At 42.4% G+C, this 25835-nt stretch overlaps 1 protein-coding gene across 2 annotated transcripts; it reads right to left on the reverse strand.

Moving 5' to 3' along the window:
- Positions 1–276: 276 nt before the first annotated feature.
- On the reverse strand, positions 277–24095 carry LOC130455845 (zinc finger protein 383-like). Of its 2 annotated transcripts, XM_056807526.1 has the most exons (4): positions 23937–24095; positions 7817–7943; positions 6354–6449; positions 277–2010 (listed from the first exon to the last, which is right to left on the reverse strand). In XM_056807526.1, exons 1-4 carry the CDS (start codon positions 23937–23939, stop codon positions 917–919), a joined length of 1320 nt encoding a protein of 439 aa, XP_056663504.1. In that variant the 5' UTR covers positions 23940–24095; the 3' UTR covers positions 277–916. The 2 variants fall into 2 exon arrangements, with proteins under 2 accessions (XP_056663504.1, XP_056663505.1); XM_056807527.1 differs by lacking the exon at positions 23937–24095 and having other exon boundaries at positions 6354–6595; positions 7817–7944.
- Between the last annotated feature and the right edge of the window lie 1740 nt (positions 24096–25835).

Raw genomic sequence — 25835 nt, forward strand, 5'->3', positions numbered from 1 at the left:
TAAGCAATGGATTATTTTTTTTTTTATCATAAAACCAATTCTTAGTCTGATTAGTTAAATGGTTTTCTTATTTTCCATTTCATTAAACTCTACTTTGATTTTAAGGAAAAAAAAAGAAAATGTTGAAATAAGTATAATTGTATAAGTTCTGTTACACTAGTCTCTGTCCCATCAGGCCAAAGTGTCAAACTGAGAGATGCATAACTTTCTATCAGATAATTTGGTAATGCATTCAACTGAATAGAAATAATTTAGCTGTCAGTAATATTCTCATACTTCAAATTCACAACATCATTTGTTATCATTTAATTTTTCTTCATAGATTTGGACAAAACAACTTTACTTTTTAAATAATTTCTATAGAGTTAAGACATTATTACCTTACTGAATTAGCTCCTCATTAGATTTAGATGGCATTATATGATTTAAGCATTTGATACTGTTATTAGAATCATTAGAATATTAGGTGTTTAGTTGGACATTGTTTTAAAGCAAACGATAATTGTTTCTAACTTTTAACTTTGGTTGTATTAGCTTTGTTTTGAGAAAAAAATTTTGAATTTAACATACTAAATATGAACTATGTTACATCTATTGTTATCTATTTCTATTTTGGTCACAAATTTCCCCCTTGTCAATAAATTGATCAAAAACGTAAACTATCATTGCTACCTTTATTTAGGGTATTGCACTTTGAATATAAATCATATGCCCATTTGCACCTAATCTTAAAGCAAGTTCAGAGTTCTATGCGAAAATCCACAATTTCTCTTCTGTAGAGCAAAAGTGGAGCTCCCTATGAATGCCTTACCGCATTGCTTGCATTCATAAGGTTTCGTCCCAGTTCAAATTTTCTGATGTTGAGATATACATTAGAGTTTTTTGAATATCATCTTACATTAATTTCATATGTTATTCATGTGTGGATTCTCTGATGTACAGCAAGATTGGAGCTCTGACTGAATGTTTTTCCACACTGCTTACATTCATAAGGTTTCTCCCCAGTGTGGATTCTCTGATGTACTGCAAGATGGGAGCTCTGACTGAATGTCTTTCCACACTGCTTGCATTCATAAGGTTTCTTCCCCGTGTGAATTCTCTGATGCACAACAAGATTGGAGCTCTGACTAAATGTCTTTCCACACTGCTTGCAAACATAAGGGTTCTCACCAGTGTGGATTCTCTGATGTACAGCAAGTTTAGAACTCCAACTGAATGTCTTTCCACATTGCTTGCATTTATAAGGTTTCAAACCAGTGTGGATTCTCTGATGTAAAGCAAGTCGGGAGCTCCAACTGAAAGTCTTTCCACATTGCTTGCATTCATAAGGTTTCACTCCAGTGTGGATTCTCCGATGGTGAGCAAGAGTGGAGCTAGAAGTGAATTTCCTTCCACATTGCTTGCATTCATAAGGTTTTTCCTTACTGTGAGTTCTCAGATGTGAAGTAAGACCAGAGCTCCGATTGAATGTCTTCCCACATTGCTTGCATTCATACGGTTTCTTTCCGGTGTGGACTCTCTCATGTACAATAAAATTGGAGCTCCGACTAAAAGCCTTTCCACATTGCTTGCATTCATAAGGTTTTTCCCCAGTGTGAATTCTCTGATGTACAGCAAGTTTAGAGTTCTGACTGAATGTCTTTCCACATTGCTTGCATTCATAAGGTTTCTCACCTGTGTGGATTCTCTGATGTAAAACAAGTCGGGAGCTCCAACTGAATGTCTTTCCACATTGCTTGCATTCATAAGGTTTTGCTCCACTGTGGATTCTCTGATGTCCAACAAGACTGACACTGTACATAAAAGTCTTTCCACACTGATTATATTCATGGGACATTTCCACTGAGTTCATTCTTTGATGTTCAGGGAGGGATGAATTTTGTAATTCAACACAGGATTCTCTCCAAGCTAAATTATCCAGATCATCACTCATGAATTTTTGTTTCTCAGGTTCTTCCACAGAAAATCTCACTTCTGTTGTAGTCACTTTCATTTCAGGTATGATCTCACCTTTTAAAAGAAAGAAGTGTTAAAACACATGCATAGTCACATATACATGCAATTACATAGTCACATGTACACACATGAATAACCTTATCACTTTTGCTCCACTGTGTGAAGATTGGATTTTCCCTCTAGGGAAAATGATCAAGCATATGCTGCTAAAAAGCTAGCAGCCATAGAAGGGCCTGAATTAATTTTAACATTAACAATCACTGATGACTTAAATTTATTACTTTCCTATAATGAAAAGGAAGTAGAAAAATGGAAGGAAAAATTCAAAGCAAAATAAATTAATGGAGTGTGGGTGTCATCTGAAGGAAACTCCTGCTCCCTAGAAGTTTCTATCACAAAATTTGCCAATCTATTCATAAAAATGATCACTTTGGCACCCAGGGCATTGTGGACTCTATTAAGAGAGTATGGATAGCCCCTGGTATAACTACTATAACCTCTAAAGTGTGCAAAACCTGCTCTACCTGCCAAGCATATAACCAACATGCCTTTTGTGGCAAAGCCGTTGGTGGGCATCCTCTGGCTTACACACCTTTTGAGCATCATCAGATAGATTTCATAACAATGCTAAAGGCCGGACATTATAAATTTTGTCAAGCCATAGTAGATCAACTGATCAGATGGCCGGAAGCATTTCCTGTGACCCGAGCCATAGCAGCTTTTGATGCTAAGGTGCTTTTAAAAGAAATTATTCCTCACTTTGGTCTGCCAGTACATATAGATTCATCAGATAGAGGAAGTCATTTTACTGATTCTGTCCTCAATCAGATATATCCTTGCTTGGGGATAACTCCCAAATTCATGTTCCATATCATCCCCAGAGCTCAGGTTAAGTTGAAAGAATGAACAAAGAACTTAAAAATATGATTGGAAAATTATGCACTGAGACACATTTAAAATGGCCTGAAATTCTCCCTCTGGCCCTATTTCATCTTAGAAGTGGGCCTAGAGGAGACCTACACATCTCACCATTTGAGATGCTTTTTGGACATCCAACTGTACAAACTAAACCTTTCTCCCCTGCATATACATCACTATATTAGGGGGAGATACTACTATTGCTTCCTATATTGTGAATCTTAAAATTTCTCAGACTCTACCTTGGAACATTTGGTTAAGGCTATTCCCCATTTTAAACAATTAAGGTACTTGGTCAGGAATGTATTGGGAACTTTAACATTACTCCCCCCATACTTAGGCATACTTAGGGGAAGATAAAGTTGTAAAACTCCTTACTGAACAATGAAAAAGTCCCTAACTCATACTTATAGTGAGGCCAAAACCTTAAGCTAGATCTATTTTAGATCTAATACAAAAGGGTGCTAAGTACCTATGAAGGTCAAATTAATCACTAAAAGGTCAAGCAACTTACAAAGGGCAAGCTTAGCAAAGAGGTGTGAAGTTTTAGTCTCACTCAGATGTGAATTAAGAATGGTCAGTCCTGTGGAAAGCATCTACTGTGATTGGTAGATGTGAAAATTTAGGGGAGGTGACATAGGAGAAAATTCTCTTTAAAAGGAGGTCAGGAGCTCAGAGTGAGGCCTCTGAACTGAGTTGAGTTGGAAGCTGAATTGGAGGGTTTCTCTGAACACTAGAGCTTGCTTGGAACGATCTTGTGGTGAGTGATTAAGAACTGACTAGTCTCTCTTAAGGCCTAGGCCATTTCCTACTATTTCCTCTTACTCTGTCTCTCTCCCTTCCCTTAATTCCTTCATTCATATTAATTAAAATCTCCATAAAACCCAGCTGACTTGGGTATTTCATATTTAGGATTTTTTCCCATGGTGACCACTTATTTTTTGATATAAAACCAAGACACTAAAATTATCTTTACAGTTACGCCAATTCACAGTCTGGAAACCCATATTTTTGTGGTCACAATATAGAGGAATTACAGCACCAACTGTGTGAACTCCATGAATCCAGAACTGCAGTACAAGCCGGACCACTAGATTTTTCACTTCATGACCTGAACCCAGGAGACAAGGTGTATATTAAGAATTTCCAGCATACTGCAGCAACCCAGCCTCCCTGGGAAGGGCCATTCCAAATATTGTTAACTACTCCAACATCTATAAAGATTGGAGAGAAGGTCTCTTGGATTCATTGCTCACATGTGAAGAGAGCATCTTCTGTTGAGACTGATTGATTGTACCCTATCACATGCCTTGGAGATAATAATCCATTGTCAAGTGGATGCTGTTTTTTTTTTCGAGAACACATTGAATTCATGATTTTTTTCTTCTCCCTTATTTTTATTATTGCTTTTTAAAATTTTGATTAGAATATTTGATTCCCCCCCCCTTTTGTTTTCATTTCTTGTACTAAAGGTACATACAATTAATATTATTTTTCTGCAATAATATAAGTTTAATATATATACATATATTTATATATATACACTTGCTATAATATCAATGCATACCCAAAAGCTTTAAACTGTAGGAACCTGCCATTTATTGTTATGGGACTGTGATTAATGTTTGTGTATGATTCTACAAAATGGGATAAAAAACATGGAGCACAGGCTTAACCTGAACAGTGCCAAAAAGAGCACACAGGGAAAACTAGTGTGAGACTTGAGGTTGCGACGCTTCACATATGCTAAGTAATAGGACTTCCTTGTATCTACACTCTTTGTGAAATACTCAGACAAGTGCCAAAGTTTGATTATCATCCTGGCTCCCTATATCCCTGAGAATGACAAAAATCAGAAAGACCAGGGAATAACACTTCCCTAGCAAAATAAAATGCTAGTTCTTTTTCTTCTTATATTATGGCAACTTCCTGTAGTCTTGGCTGCAAAGTGAAATATTACTGCATTCTGTCCTACAGACTTGTGGAATAGAAATTTATTAAACCCTAATACAAGGGTCTATTATGAAATTATTCTTGCTTACTCAACATTTTATATACAATGATTTTGGTATTTTATTATGATTTTGAATTTTTTTCTTTCTCCCAAAAATTTAACTTTCTTCCATTTTTTCTTTGTTTTTGTTTTTCTCTTCTTTTGATAATTGATTCATACAATCCCATAACCCAACATTGCATCTGAACTGAACTGGATGTTTTTTAACACCCACTTCGGGGGGGGGGGGGGGGCTTGTATTTTAATAAAAATCCAATTTTTTGTTCGAGAAAAGATCTTCAAGGAAGAAGTTTGCTAACTACTAAATCCAAAGAATGAACTGTTGCTAGTCATTCAGTAGTTTCAGTAAGAATGGAGCGAATTTCCCAGTAGTAGAAAAAATGAAATTCCACCCTTACAAAGTGGATTTCTAGGTAAACATTGTTTAAAAAAAACAAAAAAACACAACTCAATATATGCCTTTGATCTCCAACCATATTCATCATTTAATATACTTCTTGTCATGAGTCAATCAAAAAATAAATCTTTTGCAAAGTAGGTAGCAATCCATTTTCTTCACTGGTTAGAGAGCTAAAAATAAGGAAACATTTTTCATCCCTCAGCAAGAGAGCTATTTCATGATATTCTTCTTAAAAATCCCCATACAGGTGGGGTGGTACATTCTAATTCTACTGCAGAAACTTGCTAGGACTTTTAACCCTGGGAAATTCACAGGAGCTCTGTCTATCTCAGTCTCCTCAACTTGATAACATGGACATAATAGTATCAAGTAACTCCTGGAGTTCCTATAACATAATATTTATAGTGTATGACACATTACTATGCCCTATGCAAATAGTGGTTTTTCTTTTTTATCTTTAGAATTTTGGTTATTTCCTCCTTTCATTGCTTTTCTTTGATTGCCACCTTCCCACATTAGACCTCTCTAGAGTTTCTCCTCTTCAGAGCTTTCCCTCTCTTGATTAGATGCCCTGGAGTTGGGATCTAGAGGGTTTCTACAGAACTGTCAGTATGCTGTATGCTCCAGCACAGGGTGAGCTCCATGAGGGCAAGGGATGTTCACTGCAGCCCTTTATGTCCCCTATAACTTAGCAAAGGACCTGGCACAAAGCAAATACTTGTGCATGTTTCTGGATACTAAAGAGCTCAGAGGGGATAATCTCAGCCCTTATGGCACCTGTAGGAGAATTCCATGGCCCTTCAATCCCAAACACTGACCTCTTAAGGTCACAGACCAATCCCCTGAAGGCTGCTGATAGGAAATGAAGTCCAACAGCCTCATCTTACAGATGAGGAAACTGAAGCTCAGGGGTTTAGTGACTTTCCCAGGAAGCTCCTGCTAAAACCTTTGAAAAAGGATTCCCAGTCAGGTCCTCCTGTCCCCAGATCTAGCCCTGCTTTCACTAGAGCACCCAGAAGCCTCTAGTCACTCCTGCTATCCCACACCTCTTTTTACTTCACTCACCTGGACAGCAGCTCCTCAGGCCTTCCTGCTCCAGCATCCATGGTGCTTCCCTCTGCTCCAAATAAGAGATCACATCTTCTGGGGGTGCTAGAAGCCCTGGGTATGGGGGATTGGTCAGGAAGGAGGATGGAGAGAAGTTCAGCACTGAGTTCTTCTTGGGGAAAGGTGGGGGAGTCCAGAGATTCCACTCATAGAATCTCTCCATGGGGTTCCCATAGGAGTCTGCTCTTACTCCTCAGTGTCTATGATGCAGAAACCCAGAGTAGGATTTGCCTGTTACCCTCTTAGGGAAACCGGAATGAGCAACATACCCCAGCCCTAACCTGTTCTGGTCCGTCCTGGCCGAAACTCCTAAAACTCCCAAACTGGGTCCAAGGGTCATTGTCCTGGGTCAATCTGAAGCCCCAGACAGAGGGACCTCAAAGGATCAGCTTTTGTCCCCCTGTCCTGCTGCTCCTCTATCTCATGGACTGCTCTCTTGCCTCTGCTCCTGAGGAACTCTACAATCTTTGCTGGGCCCAATGCTGTCTCTCATTCAGTTCATTCATCCTGACAATGACACAGGAGTGTAAGCAGTGCCTGCCGGGGTCTTTCATGACCTCCTGGAGAAGAGTCTCCACAGAATTTAGTGTAGGGCCATTTTCTTCAAATAAGGCTGGACTCAGTCCATAGTTTTCTGCTATCTGGAAAAGAGAGGAAGCTAAAAGGGGAGTAGGCAGAGACCTAAACTGAGAGGTAGAAGGCCTCAGTTTACATCTGGCTACAAACAGCTCCTTTGTGGGTGGCCTCAGAACAACCACTTATTCAAATCTCTATTTCCTCATCTGAAAAATGGAGATAATTGTGTCACTGAATTAGGAAGATGAAAGTGAGGAAGAAGAGCTATACAGAGAAAATCCTCAGCAGAGCACCTAGACAATAGCAAGTTGTTATAAATAACTCTTCCCTTCCCTCACTGGCTGATAGGTTCTCTTGGAGGATTAGGGCAATAGGAGGAAGACTAAGGACAACCCCACTCTGCTGGGGACACCTAGGAGGTGTGAGCTATGAGTTTATGCTGGTTAAAGAGAATAATATCCATAATAAGAGATCAACCCTAGAGAAGCAGAGAGTGGAAGAAAAACCCACTTGAACAGTTTTCCCAGATGGGTTTGGGAGACAAAATTTCAGGCCAGGGAGAGTCAAGATGGAATCAGCTCTGAGATTATTTCCATGTCTGGGATTCTCCAACAGGCATCTGATCTTAGACTTCAGGAGTGCCAAAGGAAGCCCCTAAGGTCCCATTACATGATGGAAAGTCCCTTTATAGGGGAACTAGGCAGAAAAAGGGCCTTGGCTCTGGGATTTATCATAGGAGCACTTTTCCATTCCGCATAACTGAAAACTGCTCCCAACCCTGCCTGCTGATGAGGGCGATATCCCCTTGGATGGCACACTTGGGTAGCAGAGAGAGGGCTCCTTACCCACAGAGAGCAGGTTCCGGATATTCTCCAGCACCACCTCCTTGTACAGCTCCTTCTGGGGAGGGGCCAAGAGGCGCCACTCCTCCCTGGTGAAGTCCACAGCCACATCCTTGAATGTTACCGCCTCCTAGAGCAGCCCAAGTCAGAGGACAAGTGGTAAAAGCCACACCAGAATAAAGAGCCCACCTCTGATCAGTTACAGGAGGAAATTGACACACTAAGAAGGAGGGGCCCAAAGGTCCCACCCTTTGTCAGTGTCAGAGTCAGCACTGGAAGATGAGCTTTTAAGAGCCCAATGGAGGTTTCCTCAAAGCAGCTCCATGACCCTCCACAGTAATGCTGAGGAGTTTCTATCTAGTGTGTGAAGGAACACATGTAGGGAATATCCCTTCCAGCTGGGATCCCACATGCCCCAGCCAGCAATGGGATGTAGGTGACACAGAATCATGTGCCTGATGCCCTGCCACTGTGTCCCAGTGCAGTTCATGTCAGGGTGAGTGTCCCAACCATCAATGGGCCAGAACCAGCACAGCTAACCATGGAGGGTAAAACTGGTGAATATAAAAGGCAAGCAAGCGAAGGAGAGGGAATTTTTGTACCTCCCCTCTGGAACTGACAGGTTCTCTGAGCTGGGGGTTTCTCTCTGAGCTTTCCTGATCTCTTGATTTCTGGCAAGCCAAGCCTGAGCTAGCTGAATGGGGAATGAGATCTAAAAGGCTGAGACCTCTGCCTCTGTCAAACCCTCTCTCTTTACTAATAAATGCTCATAAATTGGGTAATAAGCTTCCAGATTTATTGTTAATTACAACATTATGGAATGTGACTCCCTATAAAACCATGAAGATTGTATTCTAGTTGAGAAGTGCCTGGATCTATGGAAGAGAAGAGAGGGAGGTTGAGGTGAAAGTTCTTCCTTCCCAGAACCTACAAGTGATAGGTTCTCAAGAAAAATCTGTGAAGAGTTTGTGAGAATCTGGTCAGTGTGGTGTATTCTGGAGGGAAGAGAGTTCAGCAGGATTCCTTCAAAGAGAACAAAGCTAAAGAAAAGTTATAATTTGTTTTCTGTATGACAGATAACAAGTCTTATCTGGAGGAAAACATGAGGAAGGTCCTAAAGGGATGTTCATTATAATCTAGACTCCACTGTGTGATCTGGGATGCTTTCCAGCCAAGTGAAGGATATTTCTCAGTTGTAACATTCAGGGCTTGAGATTCCTCTGGGTAGGTTGGCTGACAGCAAAACCTTTGCTTTATGATTGCTTTCATTTGTATATGGCATATATTCCTTAATTACACTTTATGGCACAGAAATAAGAGTTACTATGATGGAGAGGGAGTTTATTTATTCAATAAGAAAGCAATATTTAATTAATTTGGATTTTGTTTGAGCTAATTCATACAAAAAAAAAGTTGGCACTTTCTTTATGAGAAAGAAATGATTTAATCTTACACCTAGAACTCAAGAAAATTCAAAGAAGAGTCAAGAGGAGAGGCCTGCTGATGATCCATAGACAGGAGACAGTTGGTGAGATCTGAATATAACTTGATAACCTAGAGGGGTCACTTCATGTGCAACCTGCTCTATGTACATGTGTCTGGTCAATGTTCCTGGAATGAGATGGTTGTCCATTTCACTTCCTTTATTCTAGGATTTGACTTCCAAAAAATTTGAAGAATTCTGGGATCTTTCTAATGCTTTTTTAGGATTCTTAAGAATTTATAAATATTTTCTTTCCTCTAAGATCTCCTTAGTTATTCTTCTTCACTGCCTAGTATTGATGTGGGTTCTCAGCAAAAAAAAGGCAGACCTGTTAGGGACTGATAACAGATCTTTGATTGATTCCCTGACTCACACTCATCAGATGCTATTCCAAACCTCTTTCCTTCTCAGACCTTCCACATCCATCTAGCACCACCACAGGGTGAGGAAATGAGCTCCAAACCTCTTTTTATGGAGCAAGGGAATCTCAAACATTTTATTTCTCACATAGATTTACTTTTTGGGTCTTCTCTGATTGATTTCTCCACTAGGTCCCTGATATGGGCACCTTCCCTCCACATAGAAATCTTTTCGTCCCTCTTTTGTGTATTGTTTCCTTCTGTTAGACTGCTAGAACCTTAGGGCTAAGAGAACAGAAAACCAGAATCTCCCAGGGCAAGCCTCCCAAAAGACAACAAAAGAGAGAACAAAAAATCTGGAACAGAAATACAAGGAGGTAAAGACAACGTACAAGAAAAGTCAACAACAGTAAAAGAAAATCTTCTCACTTCCAAAGCCAAATATCCTGATCTCAATGACAGAAATAACACAAACAACTTAAAGGTCAGAGGCCACCCTGAAATACAGAGCTGGGTAAAAAACATGAATACAATAATGAAAAGAAAAATTAAAGAGCATTGGGGTAGTGGGGCTAAGATGGCCACAGAGTAGCAGGAGCTGGCTTATTCTTCTCACAACCAATCACTACAAAGTGTCTCAAAAGCACAAAAATCAAAATCAGACGAGTAAAGGAACTCTGCCACAGTATGCAGACTTAAAGGTAGGCGATGTTTGGGCATTTCCACACTATAAGAGGGTAAAATGACATCTACCAAAGTGCAAGTTGATTACCCCTCCACAGCCATCTACCATGCCAGAGTCAGAGTGAGGGCCAGGGCAACCTCTAAATTCTTGGGGGCTGCCTAAGGGCATCACAAACTTACTGCCGAGGACAGGGCCAGACCTTGATGCAAGACCTGGGAAACTAGGCTGAAGAGTGAGGAACCTGGGCCCAGAGATAGGGCAGAACTGGGATCGCCACAACAGATGAGACTGGAAAAACAGCATCAGGGCAAAACACTTTAATGCTCACTACACAAAGAACTGCTTGCCCTCCTCACTCAGACTTCTGGCAAGGAAGGGAAGGTAATACAGAGTCAGAAACCAAGACAGTATATGTAATGGCCACCAACACCCAAGAACCACAGTCCACAAATAGAAAAAGAAATAAGCTGCAGCAGATAAAACTTTTGACCCTGGATAATTTCTATGACGAAAAAGAGCAAAATACAGAAGCAGCAACAGAGAATGACAAACAAACAAACACATCCAAAGTTCCAAACAAAAAATGAAATTGGGTTACAAGCTCTCAAGTAACACAAGAAGGAGTTCCAGAACCAAGTAAGAAAGATAAAGGAAAGTGAGAAGAAAACTGGGAGAAAAAATGAAAGTAATTCAAAAGGAAAATAAAAGTTTAAAAGACAAAATTTCCCACTTGGATAAAGAAGCCCAGAAATCAAATGAAATGATAAGCAAATTGGACACCAGCATTGACCAGCATGCTGGAAGCCATGAAAAGGAGAATAGACAAAACCAAAGAGGAAAATAAAAAGATCATAGCTAAAAACCAGTCTTTAAAGACTAGAATTGGATAAGAAGAAGCTAATGATCTCACGAGAATGCAAGAATTAATAAAGCAAAGTCAAAAGAATGACAAAATAGAAGGAAACATGAAATATCTCACTGGAAAGACAATTGCCTTAAAAAACAGATCTAGGAGAGACAATATGAGAATCATTAGAACTGAAAGTTTGGGAAAAAAATAAAAGCCTTGACATCATATTGCAAGAAATTATCCAAGGAAATTGCCCTGATATTCTTGAAAAAGAGGATAATATAGATGTTGAAAGAGTCTATAGATCACCTCTACATTAAATCCTCAAGACAATCTCCCAGGAATGTAACTGCCAAATTCAAGAGCTTCCAGGCCCAGGAGAAAACATTACAAGCATCTAGAGACAATTCAGATAACAAGGAGCCCCAGTCAGGATTACACAGGATCTCTCAGCCTCCACACTAAAGGACTACAACACTTGGAATATGATATTCAGGATGGAAAAAAAATTGGGTCTATAACCAAGAATCACCTACCTATCAAAACTGATTATATACTTTCAGAGGAGAGTATGGGCATTTAACAAAATAGAAGATTTCCAAGCATTCCTAAAGACCAGAACTGAAAGGAAAATCCTCTCCTAGTTCTGTCCTTTCTTCTTTTGCTATATCCTTTTAACCCAGTGGTTTACTTTTAGTCAATTCCCCTATTCCCCTCCCTTAATATGCTTCCCTTTCTGGACCCTCTCCTTTAGTTCCCTTATTTTTTTAGGGTTTGTTAAGTTCCCTCCCCCCTCTCTTTCCCTGCCTTTTTGTACTCTTGCCCCCTTACCCCCCTTAGTTTTCCCTTCTCACTTTCCCTGTATGATAAGGTAGAATTCAAGACCCCAATGGATCTAGATGCTCTTCCCTCTTTGATTGATTTCACTAAGAGTAAGGTTTAAGTATTACTTATTAGCACTCTCTTCCTCTCCTTCTTTTAAGAGTATTCTTCCCCTCCCCTTCCCATGCTTATCTTTGTGTGATAAAGATTGTCCTATTTACTTTATTTCTTCAAGTATCTCTTGGTGCCCTCTTTGATCCTCCTTTTTTCTGCATATCATCTTATAGCACTTATTACCCCAATCTCTTCCTGTGATTGATTCTTCCAATTACTATAATAGTGAATGTAATTTTTGAGTTACAAATAACATCTTCCCCATAAATTAATATATGTAATTTCATCTCATTGTAGTCCTTAAAGAAGAAAGTTTGAATTAAAAAAAACATTTTTACCCTTTTCCCTCTCTTATTTACCTTTTCATGTTTCTCTTGATCTTTGTGTTTGGATATCAAACTTTCACTTACTTCTGGTCTTTTCTTTACAAATACTTGGAAATATTCTATTTTATTGAATGCCCATATTTTCCCCTAGAAGAATATAGTCAATTTTGATGGATAGGTAGGTGATCCTTGGTTGAAGACCCAATTCTCTCGCCTTTCTGAATATTATGTTCCAAGCCTTGCTGTCCTGTAGTTTGGAAGCTGCCAGGTCTTGTGTGATCCTGATTAGTGCTCTTTGGTATTTTAATTGTCACTTTTTGGCTTCTTGTAGAATTTTCTCCTTAGCTTGAAAACTCTTGAATTTGGCAATTACATTCCTGGGAGTTGTCTTTAGAGGATTTAATGCAGAGGGCGTTTTATAAACTCTTTCAATGTCTATTTTTTCCCTTTGTTCAAAAACATCAGGGCAGTGTTCTTGGATAATTTCTTGGCTTTTCAGGTAGATCAATAATTTTCAAGTTGTCTCTCCTTGCTCTGTTTTCCTGATCTGTCATCTTCTCAGTGAGATATTTTGTTTTCTTCTATTTTGTCAGTCTTTTGACTTTGCTTTAACAATTCTTATTGATTTGCAAGATCACTGTCTTCCAATTGCCTAATTCTGGATTTTAAAGACTGGTTTCCCTTTTTAGATTGGTCTAGCCTGCTTTCCATGGCTTCCAGCTGTTTCTCTAATTACGAGATCTTCTTCTTTAAACTGTTTTTTTCTCTTTGAAGTATTTCCCACTTTTCTTGCCAGATGGCTTCCATCTTTTTTATAAGCTCCAATTTACATTCTTCAAAAGCTTGTGGACAATTTCCAATTTGGGGGGAAGGTTTTGGTGCCTTTATTTGAATTTCCTCATCTATTTCCTCTGAAGCCTGGGTTTTTCCTCTGTAAAAATTTTCCAGGGTCAATCCCTTCTTCTTGTTTTTCTTGAAAGGAAGTTGCTTTTCCTGAGCACTATTTGCCATCACTGTGGAGGTTTTTCCTTCCATTTTTAGTCAGAAATCTGAGTGAGATAGGCAGGATCTCTGTGTATAGAGTTAAGGAGCAAGGATTTTGCCTGAAGAAGGCTCTCAAATCTCTGCAGCTTCTGCTATTTGGTTCCCTTCTCTGTGCTGTCTTCCTGTGAGCGCCCACAGTCTGTGCTCTTCAACCGGATAGGGTTTCAGGTCTAGCTGCTCTCAGCGGTAGGTCTTTGGTAGTCTTAGTTAGCTCTCAAGGACACAGAGGTGCCCCTTACTCAGTTTAGAGGTGCCCCTCACTCACTCACTGATTCTGGCGTGCTCTGACTCTGGCTTGGTAGGTGGGGTGGGGGAGGGTAGATCAGCTAGCATTTTCTTGGGTGCTTTTTCACCCCTGTATAGTGTAGAAATCCCAAAATTCCATATACCTTCAATTCTGCGCCCTACTGTAGAATCCCTCTGTTCTTATGAATCTGGTTTTATTGGTCTTTTGAGGTAGTCTATATCAGTGGGTCCTGAGGAGAGGAAGAGTCTTGCATCTAGACTGCGGCCATGTTTACCCAGAAGCCAGCATCCAGATTTTTAATGGAGAAACAACTGGAGCTTTAGGAGGAAATAGACAGTAAAACTATACTAGTGAGAGACTTGAACCTTACTGTATCATATACAGATAAATCAAAGCAAAAAGGAAATAAGAAAGAGGTAAGAGACATGAATGAAATCTTAGAAAAATTAAGAGTTAAAAGATATATGGAAAAAAATAAATAGGGACAAAAAGGAATATGCCTTCCTTTCAGCAGCACATGGCACATTCACAAAGATTGACCATGTAACTAGGGCATAAAAACATTGCAAACAAATGTAAAAAAAGCAGACATAAGTGCAACGCTTTCAGATCAAATTGCAATAAAAATTCTAATTAGAAATGGTACATGGAGAGGCAATTCAAAAATTAATTGGAAATTAAATACTGAATCTCCAAACTGGGATAGTTAAAGAACAAATCACAGAAATGATTAATGATTTCATTGAAGAGAATGACAATCGGGAAATAATATCTCAAAATCTATGGGATGCAGCCAAAGCAGTACTCAGAGGAAAATTTATATCCCAGAGTGCATATATCAACAAATCAGAGAAGGAAGGGTTCAATGAACTGGGCATACAATTAAAAAACTAGGGGGAAAAAAGATATAAATCCCCAGATTAAAAATAAATTAGAAATCCTAAAAAAATGGGGGGGGGGGGGATTAATAAAATTTGAAGTAAAAGAACTATTGAATTAATAAATAAGAGTAGGAACTAATACTTTGAAAAATCAAATAAAATAGAAAAATTACTGGTTAATCTAATGAAAAAAAGGAAGGAAGAAAATCAAATTAACAGTATCAAAGATAAAAAGGGTGACCACACCTCTAATGAAGAGGAAATTAAAGTAATTTTAAAAAATAGTTTGCCCAATTAGATGGCAATAAATATGACAATCTAGGTGAAATAGGTGAATATTTACAAAAATACAAATTGCCCAGATTAACAGAGGAAGAAATAGAATTCTTAAATAATTCCATATCAGAAAAAGAAATTGAACAAGCCATCAAGGAACTCCCTAAGAAAAAATCCCCAGGGTCAGACGGATTTGCAAGCAAATTCTATCAAACATTTAAAGAAGAACTAATCCCAATATCATACAAAGTATTTGACAAAATAAGCAAAAGAAGGAGATTTACCAAATTCCTTTTAGAACACAAATATGGTACTCATTCCAAAGCCAGGCAGACCAAAAAAAGAAAAAAAAAACTAGAGAGCAATCTACCTAAATGAACATAGATGCAAAAATTTTAAATAAAATACTATCAAAAAGACTCCAGAATGCAATCAAGGGACTATTCACTATGATCAGGTGGTATTTATACCAGGAATGCAAGGATGGTTTACCATTAGGAAAACCATCCACATAATTGACCATATTAACAACCAAACTAACAGAAATCACATGATGCTCTTAATAGATGCAGAAAAAGGCTTTTACAAATACAACACTCATTCGTATTGAAAACACTATAAAATATAGGAATAGATGGGCCTTTCCTAAAAATAATAAACAGTATATATACACACACATATATCTACAACCATCAGCAAGTATCACCAGCAATGGGAACAAGTTAGAAGGCTTCCCAATAAGATCAGGAGTGAAGCAAGGATGCCCATTATCACCTCTTTTATTTAACATTGTACTAGAAATTTGCTGGGAGCCATTAGGCCACAGTGTCTTGACAAAGTCACACATGGCGGCTAAGATGTCACAGAGTGGCCTTTTGGCAAGATGGAATTACCCACTCAGCGCCCTCTGCATGACTTCTCTCATTAACATCACTTTCTAATGGAATTGACATGATTGTTATCTCCTCCCTAGCCTCAGAAGGAATAATATCAGAACAATATACTTGCACTCTATTTCCCAAAATATCACCAAAAGATCACTCTCAAACCCAAACCCAAAACACTATCCTAGGTTAACTTTTACTTAGGTACATCTTTCCCAGCAAGCTAACCACAATCTCCCAATTCTCCCTGCACAGAAACTTATTCCCCTGAAGCCAACATATAAATCAATCATAAAGGCCCATGCAAAATGTGCAGGTATACCAAGTCATCAGCATTTCTATATATCTCCAACACAGCACAACAGCAAGAATTAGAGAAATTCCATTTAAAATCACCCTAGACAATATAAAATATTTAGGAATCTATTTGCCAAGACAAATATAGGAATTATGTGAACACAACTACAAAACACTTTCTGCACAATTAAAATAAGATCTACAATGATACAAGTAAAATACAGTTGAATTGCTCCTTGGCTGTGAGAGGGGGAGAGAAGAGGAGAAGGAAAGAATATGAATTATGTAACCAGGGGAAAATAGCCTAAATTAAATAAGTATTTTTTAAAGAAAATTTAAAAAATAATAAAGTAAAAAAAGATTTAAATAATTGGAAAAACATTAATTGTTCATGGATGGGACAAGCTAATATTATAAAAAAGGGGAATCTTACTCAAATTAATTTACTTCAGTGCCATACCTATCAAACTACCAAGAAACTTTTTTTATTGAATTAGAAAAAATTATAACAAAGTTCATCTGAAAGAAGAGAATATCAAGAATATCAAGGGAAATAATGAAAAAAAGTGAATACAGTACCAGATCTTAAACTGTAATATAATGCAGTGGTCATCAAAACAATATGGTACTGGCTAAAGAGACAGAAGGGAGAATCAATGGAATAGAATTGAGGTAAATGTTCTTGGCAAGATAATATATAATAAACCCAAAGATCCCAGCTTTTCAGACAAAAACTCACCTTTTGACAAAAACTGCTGGAGAAATTGAAAAACAGTAAGAATGAGAATAGGTTTAAATCAACATCTCACACCCTATCCCAGGTAAATTCAGAATGGGTAAATGACTTCAATACAAAGAAAGAAACTATGAGTAAATTAGGTGAACACAGAACAGTATACTTGTCAGATCTACGGATAAGGAAAGAATTTAAGACCAAGAAAGAGACAGAATATTACAAAATGTTCAATTAATAATTTTGATTACATTAAATTAAAAAGGTTTTGTACAAACAAAACCAATGCAACCAAAATTAGAAAGGAAGTAACAAATTGGGAAAGAATCTTTATAACAAAAAACCTCTGACAGTGGTCTAATTTCTCAAATTTATAAGGAGCTAAACAACTGTACTAAAAAATCAAGCCATTACCCAATTGATAAATGGTCAAGGGACATGAACAGTCAGTTTTCAGATGAAGAAATCAAAACTATCAATAAGCACATAAAAAAGTGTTCTAAAACTCTTGTAGAGAAATGCTACTCAACTCAGAGGTATCACCTCACACCTAGCAGATTGGCTAACATGACAGCAAAGGAAAGTAATAAATGTTAGAGGGGATGTGGCAAAATTGGGACATTAATACACTGCTGGGGGAGAGGTGAATTGATCCAACCATTATGGAAGGCAATTAGGAATTATGCCAAAAGGGTGCTAAAAGACTGCCTGCTATAGCAATTAAAATAGTGGTGCCATAAACTGTGGTAGTAAAGATATGTTTTTTATATTAAAAATAAAATGGTCACCAGGGAAAAATTCCCAAATATTAAATATACCCAAGTCAGCTGGGTTTTATAGAGATTTTAATTAATACAAATTAAGGACTTAATGAAAGAGAGAAAGTAAGAGGAAACAATGAGAAAAGGGCTAGGCTAGCCCAGGCCAGCCCAGGCCAATCCAGGCCAGCCCAGGCCAGCCCAGGCCAGCCTAGGCCCAAGCCCTAGAGAGATATCAGTCAGTCTTTTATTAACTCACCACAAGATTTGTCCAAGCAAGATTCTAGTGTTCAGAGAGACACCAGTTCAGCTTTGGCCAACTCAATCTTATTCAGCTCCCTTCTCTCAGAGAGTCCTCCTTTTAAAGAGAATTTTCTCCTATGTCACCTCCCCCCAATTTCTCACATCTACCAATTACAGTAGACGTTTTCCAAAGGACAGACCATTCTGAATTCACACCCGAGTAGACTAAACTTTTGAGTAATTCACACCTGAGTAGACTAAAACCTCTGAGTAAGTTCTCACCTCTTTGCCACTTGCAAGTTTACAAGTTGCCTGACCTTTATAGGCACAGCTTAAGAGCTTTTTGCCTTACTAGAAGTATGGGTTAAATATTTTTCATTGTTCAGAAAGGAGTTTACAACTTTATCTTCCCCTAAGGCATGCTTAAGTATGGGTAAAGTAGAGTTCCCACATTCCTGATCCAAGTACCTTCATTGTTTAAATGGGGAATGGTCTTAACCAAATCTTATGAAGTAGGGTCTGAGAATTTTTGAGATTCACACTGCCCTCTGATCCAGCTATACCATGGCTGGGTTTGTACCCTAAAAAGATAATAAGGAAAAAGACTTGTACAAAAATATTTACAGTCACGCTCTTTGGGTGGCAAAAAAAAATATTGGAAAATGGGAGAAGATCCTTCGATTGGGGAATGGCTGCACAAATTGTGATATCTGATGGGGATGGAATATTATTGTGCTGAAATAAATGATGAACTGGAGGATTTCTTTTTTTTTTAACATTATTTTATTTGGTCAATTCTAAACATTATTCATTGGAAACAAAAATCATTTTCTTTTCCTCCCCCCCACCCCCCACCTCTCCCATAGCTGACCCATGATTCCACTGAGTATCACATGTGTTCTTGACTCGAACCCATTTCCGTATTGTTGGTATTTGCATTAGAGTGTTCATTTAGAGTCTCTCCTCAGTCATATCCCCGAACTGGAGGATTTCTATGTGAACTGGGAGAATCTCCATGAACTGCTGCAGAGTGAAAGGAAAAGAACCAGGAGAATATCATACACAGAGACAGATACACTGTGGCACAACTGAATGTAAGTGACTTTCCTACTAGCAGGAATGCAAGGAACCAGGACAGTCCTGAGGGACTTATGAGGAAGAAGCTTTCCCCCTCCAGAGAAAGAACTGTGGCAGCAGAAACACAGAAGAAAAACAACAACTTGATCACATAGTTTGATGGGGATATGACTGGGGATGTTGACTTTCAATGATCACTCTATTGCAAATATTAATAATAAGGAAATGGGTTTTGATCAATAATACATGTAAAATCCAGTGGATTTCTTGGTTGGCCACAGGTGGGAGAAGGGAGAGGGGAAGGGAAAGAATATTAATCATTTAACTGTGGGAAAATATTCTAGATTAATTATTTTAATGAATTTATTAACCAAAGAATCCACAAATAAATAAATGAAACAAAACTCTATTGGGTTGCAAAATAGCTAGTAAGTTGAATGCTTCCCCAAAAAGGAAAATCTGCAAATTACAAAAAGAAAATTAATACCTGGAGTTAAGAATGTGATCTAAAAGAGTATAAAAAATTTGAAGAAATCTCTCTCTGATAAAAAAACACCTTTTGTTTTTGGGGAAAGAGCATTGGGCAGAACTTCAGGTGCACACAAAACAAAACTGTACTGGAAAGAGTTCAGAGATTGCCTTCAGAAGGAAACCAAGCCCAGGCTGCAAACACCAAGACTGAGGGGGGGTACATGGAACAGTACAAGGCAGAAACAAGGGCTACAGGGCCTCAGCAGACAGACCTGCAAACACAATGGAAAGGACACTGGACTATTCCAAATCTTTGAGAAGGCAGAGAACCTGCTCCAGGGAGCTCAGGACGCAGCCCAGGGAGACCCATCCTCTGACAAGGCTGGGCTGATCTGCTGTCCTTTACTTATGGATCCTATTTACCATGAACTGCTTTTGCCCAGCAGCTGCCTGATTCCTTGTTCTCTGACTGCTGACTGGGCTCGATATTCAGCCAGTCTGGCATAGGTGAGCTACAAAATCCAGCCCTTGGGCAGTTCCCCACCTTTCTAGCCTCCCTTCAGGGCATTAGCTGACCTGGGAGGATTCAGAGGAGCCCCGGGGAGTCCAGTCTGGCATTTCTACAGCCCAGCCCGGCTCTCAGAGAGGTCCGGTTTGCTGCCCTAAGTCAGGGCCAGAACCTTGCATTGGACCCAACCAAGAACCGCTTCTTAGCCTGAGGAGAGGAGGAGGGGTGGGGCACTGCTGAGCCCTCAGAACTGGTCATTCCAATCAGTCACAACGTCCCTGGTCATCCCAGCTCTGTCTATCCCAAGGGGGTGACCCTCAACCCTATGACAAATATTCCTGATCTGTCTGTTCTGTGCTCCCCAGACCACAAAGAGCTCTATCCCCTTTCTTAGGGTTTGGGGCATTAGCAGAGGCAGGCCGTGACCCCCTTTATTGACAGGAAGCACCCCCTGCTTGCCTTCCTTGGAGAACTGCCTCACTTTAGCCTCTGGCTGAATGTCACTCCCAAGACCTGCAAAGGGGAGCTTCCCACTAGTGGCCAGAACAGTGCAGGTCCACTGATGAAGGGCGTCTGAAGCATGTTCAGAAGGGAGACCTAAGGGGAGAGATCATGTGCTTCTTGAACCCCTGAGCAGCGGAAAAGCAGGAGGCGTGAATAACTGGAGAGAACAGCAGCAGCAGCAGAGGCACATCAGAGAACCAGAAGAGGAAACTACAGAGTGAGACTGGGAAGACCGCAGGAAGCGGGTAGGGCTAGAGGTGAAGACGAGGCCAGAGGGGAGGATGGGAGGAATCGTGGGGCTCCCATGGGCTCCAGGAGGGAGCTCCTTGGGCTGGACTGCAGGAGCTCAGGGGACAAGAGGAGGCAGACAGAGAGGGGCACCTACCAGGGCACCTCGAGGACCACAAACGTGCCATGCCACTCCCCCTCCTTCCAGCACCCGTTCTGCCCCCCCCCTGCCCCCAGGCTAAGCTCTGGGGATTCCCCAAAAGGCTGAGGACAGTCCTTGGCCTCCAGGAGCTCACAGGGCAGTGGGGGAGGGAGAAGACAGGCAGACACAGGGACACAAAGCCAGCTCTGTCTGGGAGAAATAGGGAAGGAGGAGAGGAATGAAGGTGCTCTAAGAGGGACGAGGGAAGGATTTCCTGCAGAAAGGTTTTAGGGTTCAGTTGGCACTCATAGGAAGTTCCAAGGGGTCGGTGTTCTGAAATGAGGAGGAAAAAGATTGCAGGCATCGCAGAAAGCCATCAAAAAGGCCTGGGAGCAGCCAGGTGACACCGTGGAGAGAGTGCCAGATCTGGAGGCAGGAAGGCCCTCAATGTACCAGACACGTCCCAGCTGCATGATCCTGGGCCAGTCACCTAACCCTGAGTGCCCGGCCCTTGTCCCTCTTCCATCTTAGAACTGATCCGAAGGTGGAAGCTGAGGGTTAAAAACACCTTTTCCATTTGGGGGCAGTTAGGTGACTCTGTGAAGAGAGAACTAGAACTAGTCAGGAGGGCCTGGGTTCAAATCTGTCCAAAGACACTTCCTGTCTGTGGGACTCAAGGTCAGTCACTCCTCCCCATTTGCCTACCTCTTACCCATCTTCTGCCTCCCAGCAGATGCTGAGCCCCAATTCTTAGACAGAAGGTGAGGGATGTTGTAAGTCTGCAGCTGAAGGAATCCAGGAGGCCAGGATTCCTGGGTCCAAAATCACTGACTGGGGAGTGATAGATGAGAAGACTGGAAAGGGGGCTTTGAACACCAAACACAATGTTTTGTATATGATCCTGGAGGAATAGGGAGTCACTGGGGTTTCCGGAGTAGAGGAGTGACACCATCGAGGCACTGTAGGAAAACCACTGGAGTGGGAGAGGGGAGAGCCTTGTGGGAGGCAGACCCAGCAGCAGGTTGTCCTAATAGTCCAGGAGGGGGGATGTGGGCCCCCACCAGGTTGATGGCAGTGACCAGGACAGGGGCAGAGAGCTCCCAGGAACACTGGATTGTCTGCCATGGGCCCTGCAGTCCTGGGGTGGCTGGCCTGGGTTTATCCTCATCTCCAGGATCACTGGGGCCCATTGAAGTCAGATGAACTCTCCCACAGCAACAACAGGGAGGTTAGGGTTCCGGGCAGTCACGGGGAGCTCACTACCAAACTTATCTGAACCACAGGATGAGGGAAGCAGGAACAGGAGGCAGAGGAGGAAACTTTGGGGTCAGGAACCCCCGAGAGCTCCCATGGGGGGAGCTGAGGGAATCTGAGGCCACCACATGGGCCACCTGATGGGCTCTGATGGGGTCTGAACCATCTCAGGAGAATGGGCAGGTGAGGGGAATCAGGCACAGGGAGGAGGGGGAGGAGGAAGACCAGGAAAAGGCCAGCATGGGGCCAGGAGGCCAATTTGGGGGGATCTGACACTAAAGGGGACCAAAGCCAAACCCCTGCTCTCAGGGGAGGGGGGGCTGCAGGAGGAGCCCTTCTGCCCCTGCCTGGAGGCTCCCTGGGGCTGGGGAGGGTCCTGGAGCTCCCTCCCAGCACTCCAGGCAGGGCCCAGAAGCCTCCAGGGGGAGATCCTCCAGCCAGGAAGCCCTGCCAGGGCCCAGGCTAGGCTCAGGGTCCAAGACAGAAGGGGGAGCTGCCAACAGGCCAGGAAGTGGCCTGTCCAGAGTCCTTGGAGACAGCCCAGACCCACAGTGCCCTCTTCAAGGCCCCTTTCAGCTTGGCCAGCCTCCTGGTGTGCCTGAGGATAAGCCCTAAAAATCCCAGGCAGAAGAGGGTGCAGGGATGGGGGAGGGAGTGTCTGGGGTCCCATTTGAACCCAGGTCCTGCCCACTGCAGCCTGGCACTGTCCACTGGGCTAGCCAGGGGCCCAGGTGGGAATCCCTTTGCCAGAGGGCAGTCCTCCCGGTGGGGAAGGCCCTCCTCCCCTCAGCCCCCACCTGACTGCAGGGCCTTCCGGGTGCTCTGCTGGCCTCCTCCTTCCTCCCTGACAGGGCCTCTGGCCCTGGGGCCATACCAGCCTCCTGGGGGCTCCAAGAACAGCACCTCCAGCTCCTGGCCAGGATCACCTTCTCTGGCTGTCCCCCGGGGGCAGGCGCCATGGCCTCTGTCCCCACCTCAGACCACTGCCCTTGCTGCCTTCCCTAAAGTCCAGACTTCAATCCTGCCTCCTCCAGGGAGCCCTCCTGAACTCCTCCTCACTTCCTGGTCAGTATTGCCTATTTAGCCAGAGTATAACGGCTTGGGTAACTGAAGCACTGCCCAAGGGGCTTCCATGGGGTGGAGGAATTGCAATCTGGGGTCCCCACGCGAGACGGGGGTGCAGAGCCACCAGGAGGGGGGGGGAGAATCAATACAATTCAACAGAGAAGAGCCATTAGGAGGGGAGACAACAGGGAGGACAAGGATGAGACCAAAGGGGCCAGGAGCAGGGACTTTCCATTGAGAGAGAAGGGCTGCTCCCATACGGGGAGGCTCTGACACAGGATCCTGCCTGGGATCCTGATGCCTGGAAGGGGCTGGGGGGGCCGGGCGGTCCTGAAAGAAGTGGGGGCAGGGGAGCAGGAGCTTGGGGGTCTGGGAGGCAGGACTCCTGGGTCCTTACAGAGGGCGGTAAAATTGCATCCTGTACTGGCTCCCCTGGGCACCCCTTCCAGGCAGGACGTTTTAGAAGGAAAGAGGATCCAAAAGGGGAAGCGGGGAGCCACAGAAGCTCCCTCTCAGAGACTAAAGCTGTCCCAAGGATACATAGTATCCCCCAGGAGATTCACACCTAGGCTCTGATCCTGCCCCAAGTCCTTTCCCGACCCAACCAGCTCCACCCAGAAGCACAGGCAGGAGTTGGTTTGCCCTAAAGATATGCATAAAAAGAATTCGAACTCAGCCCTAATTGAGTGGGGCTCCCGGCACTAACCTGTGGGGAAGGGAGTAATGCTCTCTGCCTCCCCCTCCACCCACCCCCACCCCCGCCCCAGTCCCCCTGTAGGATCCCCGCTCCTCTACATCGAGCTCCTGGGCCTCTGGGGGATCGCAGCCCCTTTTCCCGCCGTCTCCCCTCCACCAGTTCATCAAGTAATTACCATTCTTTAAGAGAAGTGCACAGGAGGATGCTTAGCTGGCTAGGCAGAAAAGGCCGGAAAATGTTCGAAATTGGAGGAGGAGGAAGGGTGGTTTCCCAGAGGCCTTTGCGCTGCCTATGGTTCCCGGGCTGGATCGCGCGGCCCTGCCCCCTTGGGACTGATCCTCCCCCACGTCCCTCCTCCTGCATGTCTCTTCGGAGCCTCCATTCAGAGCCCCGCCTCCCGTCCCCGCCCCTTCGCCCATTCCTCCCCACCCACTGCTGGGCTACGTGGACCAATTCCTTCCCCTGTTGGTCAGAGAGCTGGTTCTTCTTGGCATTCCTAGTTAGTTTAAGGCATTCCAGTCTCCTGGGTTTAGAGATGACAGAACCGGCCCCCGGGGCCCTCAGGCGTCCCGATTAACTAGTTCTTTTCGGCCATAAGACAATGTTGGGGGACGCAAAGATATTCTTTTCTCCTCCCCCACGATTGCATAAAAAGGGTGGAAAAAGAAATGTGGGCGTGACGAGGCTCCGAAGGGTCTCCAGAACCAGGACCTTGACGGTGACTTGCAGTGGGTCCGCCAGAGGATAGGAGAAAAGAGCTACAAGCAGGAGAAGCAGCCCCAGGTGTCTCTAGCCACGCCCCTCTGGCGCTGGTCTCTAGCCACGCCCCCTCTCTCCTAGACCATCTCCTGCAGTTCACAAATATTTAACCCGTCCAGTTCAGCCAAGCTACCCAGACCGGGAAAAGTCTTCTCTTTTGCCTTCCAGGAGAGACACCAGAATGCGAGGACCCTGGTAGAGCTGGGGCCTGACACAAGCCTGGGGCCAGCCGGTACACGTGGATTCCATGTAAAACAGGTTCTAGGCACTGTGCTGAGCCCTGAGGATACAAGGAAGGACAAAAGCAGTCTGGGCGGTCCTGGAGCTCCCAAGCTAGAAACTCCAAGAAAACTTGGAGGCGAATTAAAAAGAATCCAGACATGCTGACTTTCACTGAAGTGGGGCACTTCATGAAGTGAGTCTGGACACACAGAAGTTCAATTAATGGAATCTATTTATTTATTAATCTATTAAATAATAAATGACTGCTGGCCCGGGCAATCTTTCCTAGTGAAAGATGCATTGAGCTGAAATTACAGGCAGTTTTTATAGGATTAGAGACGTTCAGGATGCAGGGTGTTCCTTATAGGGTTTCTTGACAAAAGCAAGCAAGCCTTATCTCACAGAAACAGCTATGCCATTAGTGTTTAGCGTAGAATATTCAGTAGAGTCCATTGTCATCAGGGAGTTATTTCTTCACATACAGTTAACCATTTATTTTGACTTCCTGCCTGACTTTCTCATGGGAATGAAGTTTTCTTAGAAATGCAATTTTCTGATTAATAAATTAAACTACTTCAATAGGAACCCTAGAAGTTACTGTTATGTCCATGTTACAGTTGAGGAGACTGAGACCGACAGAGTTCCAATGAATTGCCCAGGGTTAAAAGCCCTAGCAAGTTGCTTAGGTAGAATTGGGATGCACCACCTGACTTGTATGGGGATTTTTAAGAAGACTATCTTGAAAATGCCAGCCTCTATGTGGTGGGAAATAGGAAGAGAATTCTATGAGCTCTCTTCCTCAGGGATGAAAATTCTTTCTTTGGTTTTAGCTCTCCAACCAGTGAAGAAAATGACTTGCCACCTACTATGTGAAAGATGTGTTTTTCCATGGACTCATGACAAGAAGTATATTAAGTGATGAATGTGGTTGGAGATCAATAGCATATATTATATCACAACAACAAAGGCTTCTGGAGCTCTCAGCCACAGCCAATAAAAAGCAGGTCAGGCTAAATAGCTCAGAAATAGGTTTTAGAGATCCTTTTCTGGCTCTGGATTCAAGACTCTTGTCATATTTCCCAAATGAAGAATT

The sequence above is a fragment of the Monodelphis domestica genome, chromosome 8 (assembly GCF_027887165.1).
Source record: "Monodelphis domestica isolate mMonDom1 chromosome 8, mMonDom1.pri, whole genome shotgun sequence".
NCBI lineage: Eukaryota > Metazoa > Chordata > Mammalia > Didelphimorphia > Didelphidae > Monodelphis > Monodelphis domestica.